The sequence below is a fragment of the Elephas maximus genome, chromosome 22 (genome assembly GCF_024166365.1).
Source record: "Elephas maximus indicus isolate mEleMax1 chromosome 22, mEleMax1 primary haplotype, whole genome shotgun sequence".
NCBI classification, from domain to species: domain Eukaryota; kingdom Metazoa; phylum Chordata; class Mammalia; order Proboscidea; family Elephantidae; genus Elephas; species Elephas maximus.
Window position 1 is genome coordinate 81,481,328 of NC_064840.1, and position 17,493 is coordinate 81,498,820.

Consider the following 17,493-nt stretch of genomic DNA (forward strand, 5'->3'; position numbering starts at 1 on the left):
TGTGTGGTTAGAGGAAGAGCAGGCAGTACAGTGGAGGGACTGGGGTTGAATGCACTTGCTGACATCTGCCTCTCTGGTTGTGTGAAGGCAGGGAGCCAGCAGGCTGGCTTGCCCAGAGGAGTCAGGGGTGAGCATGGAACTTTCTTCTACCCAGGAATGATGAAGCACTTTCAGAACTCTGGCAAGTCGGGCTGGTAGCTCACCAACCTCCGTTTCATCCTCCTCATTTCTCTTCATTATTCCACTGCTCACTTTCCCATGCTCAGAAACTCAGCCTTCCAATTCCTTCTCTTTTTTCCCCCATTTACATACAGTTAATGGAGTGCTGGTGGCGCAGTGGTTAAGAGCTCGGCCGCTAACCAAAAGGCTGGCAGTTCAAATCTACTAGCCACTCCTCTAGGGTCCTATGTGTCCTATAGGGTCAATATGGGTCGGAATTGACTTAGCAGCAATGGGTTTGGTTTGGTTTTTGGTTATCCAGTTAGTTAACAAAGTGTAGGTTTTTAAAGCACTGTATACCATGGGCTTTTTGTCACCAACAGGGTCATTAAATGATGGTGTCTGCATTTTGTCTAGATTTGAATCATTTTTATCTAAATTTGACTTTAGATTTAAGCTCTTTCTCTAGATTTGAATCACAGCGCTTGCCTTCGAGAGTTTTGTGAGCTCCGGATTCAGACCTGGGCTGTAGTTCTACTCCTGTATGGCAAGACATTTAACTTCTGGCCACAGTTTACTAATCTTTGGATTGATGGTAATACCAACCCTGTGCAGGGGGAACAACTGGGAGAATTGCATTGAGTTCTGTACAGGATTACTTAGCACAGTGCCTGGCACATAGGAGGTGCTCAGCAAAGAGTGGCTTTTAATCGAGGTCCAGTGTTATTCCCTTTTTAATTTTTTTGTTGGTACTGTGTGTTTTCACTAATGGAAGGCATGCTGACTCAAGGACCAATTGAGAATTTTTGTCATGACTTACGGATTTTGATACGTTTTATGTGGTATCACATCCTGGAGCTAGTAAATGTTGGAATGTGGGTCAAGGCATAAAAACTGGGTGACCCCACCCAGTGCCGTCGTAGTCGATTCCAACTCATAGCGACCCTATAGGACAGGGTAGAACTGCCCCACAAAGTTTCCAAGGGCAGCCGTATATGCCACAGGCTGAGCAGGGGTTCAGTAACACCTGGAAGCAATGAATGGCACGGGGTGGGGGGCGGGGGATTGCGACTGAATGAAAATTAAGAATAGCTTATTCTCGTGGTAAGTATATTCTCACGAGACTGAGAACACAGTAACCAGAAAATGTAGTGATGGAGGCTGACCTCAGAAATAGAAGGCAGAATAGTAGAAAGTTTAGAAAATTCACACATCCAGGATACATCACCTAATACAATGCCCGATATACACAAAAATGAGACTCCAACTCAGGTTTCTTGAGTTTCATGCATTTCGAAAGGCGTCCACTCTGAGGCTTAACACACTGAAACAGGAATACCAAAACCCTTTACCAAAGAACCCCAGAGGCATGAAAGGTAGTTGTCAACCACAGGCCATGAAAGGGTTTAGGAAATCATCATCTCAAATGGATCCCCTTGACCGCCTTCCTGCCACCTTTCCTAGTCAGTTTAATCCTGCATTTGTTGCAGATTAATTTGCCAAAATACTAGACAGGTGGAAAGTTGCTTCTGATAGTCACATTTCTGTCCCCATGCCACGAAGAATAGCCTGTTTTCTTAGTCTGTGCTCATCCCCACGAGCCAGCTTCCAGAGTGCCCTCTCCACGCGGCTGTTACTGCGAGTGTGTGACCTCTTTCATAATTTCTTTTGCACTTATCACCACCTTGTTATACACGTGCTTTTTCATTGTTTCGTATGTGTATTTAAGTATTTTACTTCCAAACCTCAAACATGGGATCTGCAGTTTTTTCTCTGTGTGTACCTTTCAGTGCCCCCATCTGAATGTGACTTTCCCCCAAACTTTCTTCCAGTTCTCACGTCAGGGTCTTAGCTCTCATGTTATGGGGCACTTTCTCAGTTACTTTGTTTTGAACATCAGGTAGAGAAGGCACTGTATCCTGAAACCACCCTGTACACCCTAGTTTACCTGAATTTTACTTTTTCCAAGGCAAAGAAATTTAACAATTTATTTCTTGGAGTTTGACCTTACAAAGGCAAGTGTTGGTTATTATCGTAAACAGCTTTTGAAAATCAGTTTAAAAGCCATAAAGCACGCGGTTTAGTTGTATGCATATGGACCCACAGGACAGATGTTTTTAAACTGTCCTAACATTATGCAGACGTGTTCTTGTGACTTGGGAAGACTTGTTTAGTAGTTGCATCCTATGTGACTTCAAAACGTGCTTCATCTTAGACAACTTTAAGTGGAAGAGAAAAACGTGATGGTATGCTGTGAGGAACTGTGTTAGATGCCTCAGAAGAATACCTGTCTCGGTCAGCTAGTGCCGCTAAAACAGAAATACCACAAGTGGATGGCTTCAAGAAAGAGAAATTTATTTTCTCACAGTCTGGTAGGCTACAAGTCCAAGTTCAGGGCGCTGCCTCCAGGGAAAGGCTCTCTCTCTGTGGGCCCTGGAGGAAGTTTCTTTGTCCTCAATCTGCTCCTGGTCCAGGAGCTTCTTAGGGACAGGGACCCTGTGTCTAAAGGGCACGTTCTGCTCCCTGGTGTTGCCTTCTTGGTAGTATGAGGTCCCCAACTCTCTGCTTGCTTCCCTTTTATCTCTTGAGAGATAAAGGTGGTGTAGGCCACACCTCAGGGAAACTCCCTTTACCTTGGATCAGGGAGGTGACCTGGGTAAGGGTGGTGTTACAATCCCACCCTAAGCCTCTTAACATGAAATTATAATCACAAAATGGAGGACAACCACACAATACTGGGAATCATGGCCTAACCAAGTTGACATGTATTTTGGGGGGAGGCAATTCAATCCATGACAGTGCCTAAGACACTGTTTGAAGGTGCATAGTCAAAGAATTTGGATAAAATGTTCATGAAATGTGATTAGAAAAAAAACAAGATTTCAAAAGTAGTTTATTTTATCATGTGACTTAAATATATATAGTTTAATGAATGCAAAAACTAATAAGTAGACATTTGACCATTTGATCTACATCCCTTAAAGCTTACCCGTTCAGGTTGGGTATGTTATATTTGGGAACTCCTTATCTTGGGGAATATATGGTAGTTGTAGCCAGTGGCCAATATGAACCAGTGACCCTAACCTTGCAGGTTATACTTGCCTTTAAAAGTTTTGTGTCCCACTCTCTCTCATAGCTTTGGGAGGGATGGGTAGGGAGCGGCTTAAGCATAGAATTATTCAAGTAGACTTGAATATTTCCGTAAATCAATGTTATAAAAGCAGGGCAGCTCTGCTTTGTTTCTCCTTTTTTTCTCTTCTAGGGAATCCAATCGATGATTCATAAGATCACTTTAATGAAAATTAAGTGGGTTTAACGTTGATTATAGCAGTCCCTGGCTGGTGCAGACGGTTAAGCACTCGGCTATTAACTGAAAGGTCAGTGGTTCGAATCCACCCAGAGGCACCTTGGAAGAAAGGCCTGGTGATCTACTGCTGAAAAATCATCCACTGAAAACCCTATGGAGCACAGTTCTACCAGCTCAGTGGCAACTGATTTGCCTTTTTTTTTTTTTTTTATTAAGTTGATTATACCCAGCTGGAAACCCTGGTGGCGTAGTGGTTAAGTGCTACGGCTGCTAACCAAAGGGTCAGCAGTTCCAATCTGCCAGACGCTCCTTGGAAACCCTATGGGGCAGTTCTCCTCTGTCCTATAGGGTCGCTATGAGTCGGAATCGACTGGACGGCACTGGGGTTTTTTTTTTTTTTTTTGTATACCTAGCTGGGAAGAAAAGTCCCAAGGCGGTGGGTAAAAATACCTGCTCACTGTGCATGGGATCCCACATCTACCCACATGGTCTTTCTGTTCAGAATGAGAGATTCCTGTAGCGAATGAGGTCTGGCAGTGACTTCTGGTTTCCTCTCCAGCTGTGCGGCTGCGGCATCTTCTGGAGCCCTGGTGCATTCCTCCCGCCAGGCATAGCTTGACTGCTCTTTTGGTTCCAGAGGCGATGGTTTAAGCAAATCTAGCTTTAGGTAATTTGCCAGCTAGGGTTAAGGAGCACGAATCCAACGGTTTTAGAGTGGTAAATTGAAAGAACAGCAAATGGTCTGGCTGCTGCTGTCTTGTTCCTCCCCAAAGCCTGCGCTGTGCCCAGCTAAAAAAAAAAAAAAAAGTGCAGAACAAAGGGGGAGCTTTCAGCCTTCTGTAAATAGCCTATTGTACAAGGGGAGGAGGCGTTTTGCCAGCTTGGCTTTTCTGCTTTAAGGAAAGATGGCAGGACTTCTTAATTTGCTGCAGCTGGGGCAAGGGTGCTGTTTATGTGGGTTTCTCTGAGGGCTACATTCCTCTTGAAGTATTCTATCAAACTGTTATTATTCAGCTTGTTGAAAGCTTGAGCAACTTTAGGAGAGAAACATCCAGATCACCTGCTTTTTGGTTTGTAAATGGCATGAAGAAAGTAAAATGTTAATGTGAGTGTCAGTTTGCAGAATTGCGGGATGTGTGTGTGTGTCCTTAGAGAATGATGACCTTGTGAATCACCTCTGGCCCTACCACCTTTTTTATGGTACAAACCAAATGGTAAGAGGTGAACCTTTGTGTGCAGAGGGCCTTGAACTCACATGTTAAGTAGGTGGGGTGACATTTACGTAAGATGTGAGTCCCTGGGTGTGAAAACAGTTAATGCGCTCAGCTGCAGCTGAAAGGTTGGAGGTTTGAATCCACCCAGAGGCACCTCAGAAGAAAGGCCTGGCCCTCTACTTCTGAAAAATCAGCCCTTGAAGACCCCGGGGAGCACAGTTTCTACTCTGATACACATGGTGGCGCCATGAGCCTGAGTCGGCTGGAAGGCAGCTGGCGTGGTGGTGTTGTGTAAGACATTGAGAATCGAGATGGATCTCAGATGCTGAACGCTCATAATGCCATGGAGTGGTGGTGCTGGAAGGACCCTTAGAAATCACCTGGTCTGATGGTGCCTAAGCTGGGGTGGAATGAAGGGGATTTGTGAGCCCCGTATGCATATAATTACGTGTGTGTTAGCAGTGGAGAGGGTCAGTGGCCCAACAGAAGTTGAGAATGGTTTGTATGGAGGAAAAAGCATGATTGTGGAGTCAGGTGGATTCCCAGTCTTGACAAGACACCTTGGGCAAGCCTCTGAGTTTTTGATCCTGGTTTCCTTGTATGTAAAATAACACATTTTGTTACTGTGATGTTCAGATAGCATACAGGATGTGAAAGCCTTTCCTAAACACTAAATCCTATTTTGTTGTTAGCTCTTCTGTACAGTGTTTGGGCAGACCAAACCCGTTGCCATAGTTAAAACACCATTAGAATAAGAATAAAATCTGTCTCTTGAACTTTAACCTTTTGTTAGCTTGCTACAGAGGTGTTAGGACTGATTCTTAAAGTGTGGCGTCTTTGTTTACCTACAGCATTTAGAGGTCCTTTTTTTTTTTTTTAATCTGTCTGGGTTTTTGGGTTTTAGCCTGTCTGTCTTTGAATGTAGGTTTGCCTCCATTTTAAATATCCCAAGTATCTGTTTCCTTAATAGCAATTAAACAGAAGGGAAGTTATTTATAATGTTACGAGTTTCGTAATTAAGAATTCTTTACATGCATCTAATGAGGTATTCTCTTAATTTTTTTCTTGCTTTTTAAAAAATAGGCTCTAGTTTTCCTATGTACATTAACCAATTTGTTCAGCGAAATCGGTTTGCAGCTTGTTACCTGGCTGCCAGCTAAGAAGCGTGAATTAAACTCCTGTAGCTTATCATTATCACCCACTAAAGATAAGAATTTGATTGGGTTTAAATCCTTAGCATTACAGATTCGTACCTAATAGATGCTCCTCCATCCATGCTACTAAAGCTGTAATTTTCTGGGCTTTTTTTCAAGTTTTATTCTCTAGGTTTATTAAACTTTCTTAGTATAAACCCGTTGCTGTCAAGTTGACCTACAGGACAGGGTAGAACTGCCCCATAAGGTTTCCAAGGAGCGGGCTGGTGGATTCAAACTGCTGACCTTTTGTTTAGCAGGCGAGCTCTTAACCACGTAGCCGCCAGAGGTCCTTCTTAGTACAGTGCTGTGTGTAATCGGCTGGCGCCAGTGCTTAAAATAAAATGAATCCCCTGCTTATGGCTGTTGGAGGAGGTATGCAGAAGAACGGTTACTTCACATCTCACGCAGGAGTGTGGCTCCATTGAACAAACCCTCGTAAACTCTAAGTTCACACAGTCTGGGTTTTATGGAAATGACTTCAGTGACTTTGGGGAGGGGAGAGAAGGGCCTGAGTGTTTGTGTAAGGGCTGGGTAGTTTCTTTTCAGGCTTGGGGGGTAAAGACAACTATAAGATGGAGTGATTTGAGGGGAAGGAGAACTTGGGCATTGTATTTGTGAGTTTGCTTTCCGTTTATAGAGCTGCAATGTTGTATTGTTGCTGTGTCCTCTCGAGTGGATTAAGACTCAAAGCAAGTTTATAGGACAGAGTAGAATGGCCCCATAGGATTTCCTAGGCTGTAATCTTTACGGGAGCAGGTCATCGGGTCATTTTTCCTTTGGAGCAGCTGATAGGTTTGAGCTGACCTTTTGGTTAGCAGCTGAGTGCCTTAACCATTGTACCACCCGGTTCCTGCAATACTGTTTACGAAATCTGACAGCACAGTGCTGAACCTGGGCTTAATTTGTCTGCTTCTCCTTCAAGTCTGAGGGTAAGCATCACTTCCTCAGAGAAGCCTTCCCTGATCTTGATTTTACAGGGTCACACTTAACGCCTTGCAGATAACGCGTGTTTAATTTTGTATCCTTGGCACTAGATGGTTAGCCCCGGCCGTGTCATTAGCATTATTTCTCCAGCCCCTAGCACAGTGCCTGGCACACACTAGGCACTCAAGTATGTTAAATGACTGGAGTAAGTCAGTTCCTATGAATTCATCTAGAATAAATCTGTTTCTTGCGTGGTGTGACGTATGTTGGTTAGACATGCCACCCAACATATGATCATTATTTCAATGGTTTTAAAAAGTACGTCCATTGTCTCTGTTTATTGGGAAGCTGAGCACGAAGAAAACAATGTCTGTTTTCAGAGCTGTCACTGGCGGTGACACTGACTGATGCCTGTCCCTGCCCATGGGTGGAGTGGTGGGGTGACTCTGCTTCCAGCTCCTCATTGGCCATGGGAGGCAAGTATGGATTTTGTCTGCTAGTCACCCTTAGCCCAGTGGGCAGCAGCATGGGACTCGGCTTGTGACTAATGCCCTGAGGGATGTTGGCAGGCCCGGTAAACACCCGCTGAGCTCTGCTGGCCGCACCCCCCACCCATGCTGTCTTCTCTTTCTGCCGTAGTGTGTCACCTAGCAGTCAGCTCTTGGTGGCCCAGATGGTGAGTAGTTTTATAAGGGCTGGTGCTTTCTTTCCAGAATTATGACCTGAAGAAACTCACTTATCTGTTCTTTGTTTATTGTCATGTTAAAGCCTCAGAATTTCCCGTGTGTGTGTGTGTGTGTGTGTGTGTGTGTGTGTACTTACACAAGAGCTGGCTGTCACAGTAGAAGATTAAATGAGCTGAACACAAACATTGTGCTGGTTCCTCCCGTATCAATGGCCACTAAAAACCGGGTGATATTCTGCTACTCTGTGAAATAATATACTATCATAGACTTAAATTTAAATGGATTTCTGTATTTGAAAACAGAAATATATTCTGTCTTGTGACCTAGCTGTTAAAAAGAACACGTTGTTATAAGTAGCTCACAAATACCATCTGAACTTACAGTTAACGAGTTAACAGTTATTGCCATGTCAGGAGTTTTTGAGAAAACCTTTTCAGACTATTTACTATCATTTCCTTCCCTTTATTCCCAAAAAACTTTAGGGCACAAGTATTCATCAATAATTTTCTAATTAGACTTACTGTTATTATCTGCACTGCACATTTATTCTTGATAACGTGTAAATGTGTAAATTGTAACGTTCAGTTTGAGGCTTTACTGTGTCTTGAATTCTTCTGGGTGGTTTGGATTCTTCATTTCATTGTAAGCTCCTTGTAGTAAAGCATCGTTTTAATTACTTTTGTTCCTCACTGCTCTGTACACAGGACTAATCACAGCGTGTTGGTAGAGGAAATAGTTATACCTAACTTTTGGAGCATATTCCAGTGGTTGGCACCATTCTGAGCACTTAAGACGTGAATCCTTTAGTCCTCAGAACAGCCCTGTGAAGTAGAGGCACTGTTCCCATCTCCATGTGTAGATGAGGAGACTGGAGTAGAGTGAGGTGAAGTAATTCGCTCAGAATTACACAGCTAATGAGCTGGGGAGCAGGATTTGGCCCCAGAATCTAGGATCTTAAATACAGTTCTATATTTTCTCCCAAACACTGTGCTTGCAGTCTCTCTCTGTAGATACTTGATGGTTAATTTAAAATTTATGTGCACCAATTTCTTTCTTTTAGCTATAATATCTAGGGGAATAGAAGAGAAAATGATTTGATCAGAAGAGCATTTATATTATTGCTTTTGGGGTGTGAAGAGCGTGGGAGAGGTGAGAGACACTGACATTTAGATGGGTCTGTTTTACCGGTTGGGGAGCTTGGTGGAGAAATGGAAATGGAGGCCTTGAGGTGGCTTAGGCTTATTTGTGCCTCTTCACGCTTACCCTCTTTAGCAGTGATAATGAGAGTTGAGTGTCCTTGATTAGGTGGAAGGAACCAGAGATATATTATCAGGGAAGAAAATGGAGACTTATGTCGCATATTTGAGCAGTTTTTGGCGAGAATTCTTTGTGTGTAAAGCCTTTCCAATGTGGTTAATGGAAACTTTACACAGGACAATAGAGGAAAAGAACTGGAATGAACTTCTGACATATTTTTAGAAAAATGGAATTTGACTGAGAGCAAAAGAACTTAACCGTAAGACAAGGATTAAAGTCTTGCTTGTACAGCCTGCCGTCGAATTAAACGGTTGGCCTTTAGGAGTTCTGCAGAAGAGTCCTACCTCCCTGGAGTGATATGACGTTTTTCTCTTCCAGCAGAATTCAGCTTAGAGACCCACTGACACAGGACAATGCAGGCCCATGAGTTGTTCCAGTATTTTCGAATGCCAGAGCTGGTTGACTTGCGACAGTACGTTCGCACCCTTCCAACCAACACGCTCATGGGCTTCGGAGCTTTTGCAGCACTCACCACTTTCTGGTACGCCACGAGACCCAAAGCCCTGAAGCCACCATGCGACCTCTTCATGCAGTCCGTGGAAGTGGCGGTAAGTGGAGGTGGTGACCTGCCATGGGCCCATGGGCGTTTTCTCTGCAATTCCCCAGACTCCTTAAGCTGCACTGAAGGTGGTATTGATACAAGATTACAGTCATACTCGGTTGTTTGTGTGGGTACTTTGTAAACAGAAATGTGCTCAACAAACAGTTGTTGATGATAATAAACAGAGGTGAAGGCCAAAATATAGGGCTGAGGGACAAATGAGGTGATGTTGATGTCTACCCAGGTCTCACTGTGGTTCATTCCGGCAGTCACATGGAGCTTCTGTCTATGCTAGGCACTGTGGTAGGCCCAGAGAATTCTGTGAGGGAAAAAGACAGGCACAGAGTCTCTTCTTGAACAGGGGTTTAGTTCATCAGAGAAGAGAGACAGAAAAATTTCTCTTGTGGTATATCTAATCCTTATGACATGTCCCCAAGCTGTCAAAATGGACTCAGATTTCCAATAGGATAATACAAAACCAAAGACTTGCCAAAATAATATGGCCATAGAATTTAGGGCAGGAGATGACTAAACGGGGGCATCTCAGAGGCTTCTAAATTAGAGTTGATGAGTGCCATGTGTATGACTTGTGCTCGCATCATGCCTAAAATTAAACCTGAACGTATGTTGTACAGTTACGGCTTAATGGGTGGAATGGCATAAACCAAACCAAACCCATTGCCGCGAGGTCAATTCTGACTTATAGTGACCCTAGAGGAGACCCTGGTGGCATAGTGGTTAAGTGCTACAACTGCTAACCAAAGGGTCGGCAGTTCGAATCCACCATGCGCTCCTTGGGAACTCTGTGGGGCAGTTCTACTCTGTCCTCTAGGGTCACTATGAGTCGGAATCGACTCGATGGCACTGGGTTATAGTACAGAGTAGAACTGCCCCATAGGGTTTCCAAGGTTGTAAATCTTCACAGAAGCAGACTGCTGTATCTTTCTACTGTGCAGCAGCTGGTGGGTTTGGACCACTAACCTTGCGGTTAGCAGCCGAGGTCGTAACCACTGCACCAGTGCATTGAAATTACCCTTCCAGAGGGATTCTTAGTGCCCCTGCTCTGCCTCCCTTCCCTTCTTACCCTCTTCAGGGTTAGGAATATATGTGAGGGGTTGAAAAGATGAAGAAGCCAAGTTCTCAGTGGTGTTTTGCGTCTTCACCTCGTCTTTGTAGTTGCTAGGTTTCTTCTACCCAAGTCAGAATTCTGGTTCAGCATTTATTACTTTCAGCATACGCACAGAACAGCAGTGTTGTGGAATGCAGAACTGCCTCATGTTCCACTTTATAGATTTTGAGGTGAAAGGTCTTCCAGCTTTTTCCCGGGCTGATTCCCACTAGGAGGAGAGTGCGTGTCCTTCCAGATGAAGCCCTGGGCTGACTAATAGCTTTTTGTTATTTACGAGATTTCAGTTCTTTGTTGTGTTTTAGACAATCTCCTGGATTCATTAATGTGAAAGTCTTAAAACATACAAAAGATACGTCAGTCTAATTCACGCCAAAATATAAAAATAGAATGACTGAACTGCTGGGGAAAGTTGACTTTCTATTTATAAAGGTAACAGTATTTTACCTTAGCCAATCATATACCAGTAATGACTAGAGTTTAACTTTCTCTGATAGATATGTGTGCTGTTTTGTCATTCCTTCTCTCTGGCAGAGGACCTAAAGTATCCCAGTAGCATTGGTGTCACTATGAAGAGGGTAGTTGGCAAGCGTAGGTACGGATCAGACATTTATAATTTAGCAGTGACTTTATAAAATGCCTAATTATTATATGAGAATTGTGGGGGCACTCAAAATGTAATTTTTAAGTTCCACTTTAGCATAAAGTCATTAAAATAATTATGCAAGCTCCCTATAGAACAATTTGAAACTACAAATAAGCAAAAAGAAAACTAAAATCCCCCATAATTTCACTATCTGGTTATAGCCTTTCTCATACTTCCCTTTGCTTGTAGGAATAGATATAACTCTGATTTTCAGAATTCACAGACCTTAGGAATAAATGCTGAACTTACTTTGCCTTTTTTGAAAAGGACTTGAATTGTTGAATTTGAGAATAGTTCTCGAGTTATGGTGCTCAGTAATTGTAGATGCTCACCTTTATGTGGTTAGCATTGCCGTATGGATGGATAGGAAGGGCAGGAGGAGAGGTTGTCCAGGAAGGGTAGGTGGGGTCAGCGGGGGCGTCACTCACTCTCACTGACACAAGCCAAGGGGGTCTGTGGAAGGAGTGTCGAAGCACCTGTCAGACAGAGGCATTAGACTCTGGAACCTGAACCAGGTGGGAGGTAGCCGGTGAGAACTAAGAGGCAGGGAGAAATATTAGGAGCAGCCACAGCGTCTGGCTGTTTCTGTGGAGACATTTGTAAATAGCATGACTCCCGTCTCTGGGGAGCTTTGGAACAGTGAACCAGAAGTGCACGTGAGACTCGGGAAGAATCTCCTAGTTTGATGCTCTGGCTTCATATACGTCAGTAATTCTCGTGTAAATCTTAACTGCTTTTAGCCATTAACTTTCATTTACTTAACATTTGCAATTGTAGGTTTCCAGTCACTATTCCCAGTGGCTCATTTTCCCCAGGTCCTGATTACAGGATGATTGTGCCACTGATAAAATATGGGCAAAGAATTGTCCTTCTAATTTTGCCTCTAGCAACTTTGCTGATAGGGTACCCAGAAAATTTTTGAACAAGTTTTTCTGAAAATTGTTATAACATTTGAGGGCATTTTTGGCAAGCAATCCTAGCAGTTGGGCAGTGGGGATGGTCTGGAAGCAGGTGTACGCAATAGGGGTGTTTTGTTGAGAAATGGTACTCTGGTAGCGTATACACGTCAGCGTTTTGGTACCTTTAGGTGACTTTAGCACCTTTTCTGAAACTTCAGGGGCTTCTTAAAAACAAACCATGAAAAACCTTGCTAAATTACATTTTCTTGCTGAAGTCACATTTTAGGAAACTTAATTGAGTTTCTCTTTAATGTGTTGTTAGACCTGTCTGCTAACTTAGAAACATTTCTTGGAAGTGACTAGTGGTTTGAAATAGGTGGGAAGCAATGGCGGATTTATAGAAAACAGCGCCTGTGACAGTTAATGTTAAATTGCTGAGTGATCTCTCACAGCTGGCCGTGGGGACCGCGACGGCCGGTAGAGCTGGCCGTGGGGACCGCGACGGCAGGTAGAGCTGGCCGTGGGGACTGTGACGGCCAGTAGAACTGAAGATGGCATCTCCCGTCTGGAGGGGAGATGAGAGGGTAAAGGGGGTTAGAAGCTTGTGAAATGGACAGGAAAAGAGAGAGTGGAGGGAGGGAGTGGGCTGTCTCACTAGGGGGAGAGCAATTGGGAGTGTGTAGCAAGGTGTATATAAGTTTTTGTGTGACAGACCGACTTGATTTGTAAACTTTCACTTAAAGCACACACACACACACAAAAAATTGGGGGCAAGTTAGCCAGTTAAATAGTGAGCGTGAGTTAAACCTGACCATTCCTTGCTGCTCTGTGACCTTGATGGTTCAGCATGTTGGGGTTCTAGGTATTTTTTAGATAACCTTTCCAAGTGCTATTGTAATTCAGACATTTTGGGGAAAGGGAGCACCTATAGGCTGGCCTTTCAAAGGCCCTGGTTTGTTGTATCCTATCTGGTGTTGCTGGAGATGGGAGGTGATGGACAGAGATCTCTGAAAAGTTGCTGGATGGAAAGGTCGTTTTGTGCCTGTTTGTCAAAAGAAGCGGGTGATGTTGGTCTGCTCAGGCTGGGAAGCCTGTGAAATCGAAATGCTGGGAAGAGTGTATTTCACATGGAGAGTGTTGGAAGGAGAAAAAAAAAAGTCATTTTCCCTCAGGGCTGTGGTTCCACGAGCTGTTCCTCTCCCTAGAGACGGGTGTAGCATTAAAACCCTGCCAGGTATTCAGCAGTCTCTTTATAAGTTTCTTGGTTCTCCCTCCCAGCTTTTTCGCCCTCCCCTTCATCATTTTCACCCTTCCCCTCTCTTACTTGTCTTCCTCCTTCTAACCCCCCTCTCTGTCTCCTTAGAGGGAATAAACAATAGTAACATGATGGTTATTTAATTGTTGATGTTCTGTAGATATCCATTTTATAGATTGAGATGAATGAGACTACGATTTATAAAGCTTGAGCCTTTCCATCCCCAAGAAATCCTCAACTATAGAATTTACTTTGTATTAAACATGGGAGTGGCCTGAAATAACTCACCATGAAGTGTTCCTTTTTTTCCAATGTTAGCAAGAGCTCTAGACTTGGGAAGCCGATGATACTCAGATATTCACTGTTGTCCCGCCCTTACAACCCCCCTGCCTTTCCCGGTCCTGAAGGGGAACTTGATCTTTTATTTCCTAATTCAGCCCATATAGGGAGAATGAACTCAAGAGGAACGTTAACTTGTGTAGATATTGCAGAATATGCTTGTGACCACTGATTTGACTTTAGCATCTTTGACTCACAATGTTTTATTTTTTTAAATGGGGAAAACTATGTTACCACATTATAGAGTCTGTAGCAGAAGAAATAAATAGACCCATAATCCTTCCTTACTCACAGTCTTAATGCGTATCCAGTCGGGGCTGTCTGCTCAGCTGGCCCTGTTTCTTAGCACGACCGAAACCCCCACCTTCACCATCCATCTGTAGGTTATGTCAGAAGGCCATAAAGGCAAACTTCTAAGGATTTTTTATTTAAGTAGATGTGCCTAGAAATGGCCACGTGCTTGAATAACCCAATAATGAAATCTCCTTTTCAAATGGCTCTGTTCTGAAACACATACAGACATTTGGGGCTACAGGTGTTACAGCCGTGCTTCCCAATACTACGAGCGCGTTCCCTCACCTTTGTAGGTCGCCAGCCTGGGTGATGCAGGTGGTTAATGTGCTTGACTGCTAACGGACACGTTGAAGGTTCGAGTCCACCCAGAGACACATTGGAAGAAAGGCCTGATCTACTTCCAAAAAAATCAACCATTGAAAACCCTGTGGAGCGTAGTTGTAGTCTGACACACATGGGGTCATCATGAGTGAAAATCAATTCCACAACATCTGGTAGAACACCCAGTGTTTAAGTGTAACATCTCCGGTCAGTGAGAACTGACACACATCAAAAGTGATGACTCTCAGAGGAATGTGTGATAATTTCAGAGCACAGACCTTGCGGCTTGGCGCCTTCCCTCCCTGTTTATCCAGCCTTCTGTCCTGAAATTGGGGTTTGCCCTACAGTTAAGTAGCAATGTACCTTTTACCCGTTTCACCTGTGCTTCATTGTTTCTTTCGGCATAGATACTGTTTACAGCTTCACGTTCAGGCTTTTGCTGATTAGACTTAGTTGAATAATAATAAATATCTTGTCTTCAGGTTGCTTTATCAAGGTAATGGCTTTCATTGGGATACAATTAACTTCACTAACTTTGATTTGGCTATTTTACCTCCATGTTTCTCAAAGTCTAGAAGAGTATATGCCAGCAAAAAATTAGCCTAGTCAAAGAATTATATAGCCAAAAGTTTTGTTATAAAATGCTACTCTAGAATGGTGATTTGCCCAAGAATTGGGAAGTTGAAAGACTGTCTTGAAGGAGTGTGGTCTCCATAATATCCAAAAAATGTGTGTGTATATATATATATATATATATAATATCCAAAGCTAAACTTAATCTCTTTTTTCAAGCACCCCCCAACCCCATTTTCTATTGTTAAGATGGAAGCACTCTCTTCTCCGCCTCTGATTCCCCCTCCGATTCCACACCCGGTCCCTTGCCAAATCGCATTCATCAAAGCCGTCCTGTGTCTGGCATCAGTGTTCTCATTCCCCCAGCCTGCCCTGTCCAGGCGTGTTTAAGTTGGTTTCTCTTTCATCTCTTCCCCTCCATCCAGTTGTGTTCCTTGTAAGTTTCTTTTTAAATCATTCCCGGTTGTTCACCATTGATCTGCTCCGGCACTGTGGTTCTCAAACTTGAATGTGCACCCGAATCGTCTGAAGGGCTTGTTAGAATACACATTACCGAGTCACACTCCCAGAGTTTCAGATTCGGTAGGTCTGGGGTAGGGGCCTGAGAATTTGCTTTCCTAACATGTGCTAGGTGGGCCCAGAACAGACTTGGAAGACCTCAGCTCTAGGGTAATCCTGAGCTCTTCAGATACCTCCTCGTGTTTCTCATTCTTACCTACCCTGCGTACGTCTACTCTGCCAGAGCTCCAGCCAGACCCAGGCTTTAGAAGTCCCTCTGGTCACTTAAGGATAAGACTTGGGCTCCTTCAGAACAAGCTTTTTGTTTGAGTCGCCCGATTCCCACCTGCCCCCATCTACAGCTCTGAGAACCACTCAGCAGAATGCAGAGGGAGGGTGGTATTACTTTTGAAGAGATACCACTGAGGAATACCACAAATGTATTAGTGTCCTGATGAGAGGGATAGAAGACACCATTGTAAACAGTATCCTGAGGACCTGCCCGTGGACTGCAGGGCTGCCTGCACGTTCAGGCCACGCTTTGACAGGCAGAGTTAGTTGGCGCTAGTGGCCAGGAAGCAGTGTTAGTGGCTGTCAGTGCCCCTTCACCATGCACACCTCTTACTTCCTCCTTTTTTACCGCTTCCCACTCTCCCTATTCACTTTCATTCTGTCGCCCTCCATTTGTCTCTGCCTACCTTAGCCTTGATGTCCTGGATCTTTTCGGTGGTTCCCTGGGTTGAAGAGGCTTCTGTTCTTCATATATATTAAAAAAAAAAAAAGAAGCCAAACCCAGTGCTGTTGAGTCAATTCCAACTCATAGCGACCCTATAGGACAGAGTAGAACTGCCCGATAGAGTTTCCGAGGAGCGCCTAGTGGGTTTGAACTGCCAACCCTTTGGTTAGCAGCTGTAGCACTTAATCACTCCACCACCAGGGTTTCCTCTGTTCTTTATTGCTTCTGAAGCTTAGTCTGAGTATTTGTTGGAGTAAAGAAATAGGCTAAGAAGGACTTGTAGTTAGGGCATTTATAAGGTGTCTGAGTAATATCTTACACATTGATATTTTATAGAAAAATTCTTGTGTAACTAAAAGTAACCCTGGAAGTGAATACATGGTAACCCCATTTTACAGAAAACAGACTCAGAGATTAAGAGATAATGTATGATACAGTAGTAAAGAGATTTTTCTGTTTTTATGCACATGAGGAATAACTTTTATAAAGTAGCATGTTGTAGTTAGTAATTACGTTTAGAATCATAGCTGTAGGTATTTGAAAGTTTCTGCTAAGATAGAAACGGTTATGTGTTGATTAGACTATATGCTTAGGTGCTATTTACTCTAGAAAACTATTAGGAGTTTTAGATCAAGGGTTAAATACACATATCTGGCACATAGTAGATATTCAATGTGTATAAATGTGTAAGTATAGAAAAAAGGTCTAGAAAGAACTCACCAGACTGTTAATAGTGGTTAGTCATTTTTTCCTTGGTGTATTTCTGTACCATTTAAATGAAAGAAAGAAAGAAAAAAAAAACAACCAGAAAACGAAAATGATGGCATATAAGTTATAACTTGGGGGAAACGAAAAGAAAGAGCTTGTGGGGGGGAAGTGAAGAGTCCAAATTAAAAAAAAAAAAAGCATCCGTGAAACCTGATGTGGCAGACATTACCTTACAGACGGTTCCTTGTTGGGTCTTCCCTGGAATGTATCCCCCCGCCCCCGTCATCTCTGCCTGCCCCAACCATCTGCTCTTTGAGACCCAGCTAGAATGCCTCCTTCTTCACAAAGTCTTTTACTTTCTCCTACTTTTGAACCACCCTCTCTTATGGTACCAGAATTCCTGTATTGTTGTCTAATTTCCTCTGAGAAAGTGTTTTCTGACCATTGCAAATGTGAAGGCTCCTCCTTGAAATTAAAAAAATATATATATATGTATGTATTTGGCTTTTATTTATCAGTCATCAGTCTCTAAAGAATGTTTGGGGTTCCTATGGGTACCTGGACCCTTTGCAATATCTCTGTGGCCTCAAAGGACTCCGCAGCCTGACAGGTTGAGAACCACTACCTCCTAAGACTGCTGTTGCTACCCTGTGAGGACAGGAACTGTCTTATCTGTGGTAGGTTAGCAGACAACAAATGGCACTTACTGAGCCAACGAATGACAGTAAGTTCCAGAAGGGCTCACATGGATACC

General features: G+C 43.5%; 2 protein-coding genes across 8 annotated transcripts in view; both read left to right on the forward strand.

Annotated features, from left to right (window-relative positions):
- Nucleotides 1–17,493, forward strand: part of LOC126065971 (long-chain-fatty-acid--CoA ligase 1-like) — a 348,612-nt gene that overhangs the window by 13,757 nt on the left and 317,362 nt on the right. The window contains exon 1 of one of the 3 annotated variants that reach the window (XM_049866654.1): nt 7,403–7,476. The exons of the other annotated variants lie outside the window; for them this stretch is intronic. The gene's annotated coding sequence lies outside the window, so the exon portion shown is untranslated. Of the gene's footprint in view, nt 1–7,402; nt 7,477–17,493 lie in introns of those variants that run through there. 3 annotated transcript variants of the gene reach the window in all.
- The window catches only part of LOC126065975 (long-chain-fatty-acid--CoA ligase 1-like), a 63,879-nt gene that overhangs the window by 13,757 nt on the left and 32,629 nt on the right, over nt 1–17,493 (forward strand). For 2 of the 5 annotated variants that reach the window (XR_007514972.1, XM_049866674.1), the window contains exon 2: nt 9,125–9,351. Coding sequence is in view for 4 of the 5 variants with exons in the window: in XM_049866674.1 (XP_049722631.1) it covers nt 9,157–9,351 (195 nt within the window). In the remaining variant the exon portion in view is untranslated. Of the gene's footprint in view, nt 1–6,775; nt 7,477–9,121; nt 9,352–17,493 lie in introns of those variants that run through there. The other 3 variants (XM_049866676.1, XM_049866677.1, XM_049866675.1) reach the window with 3 other exon arrangements.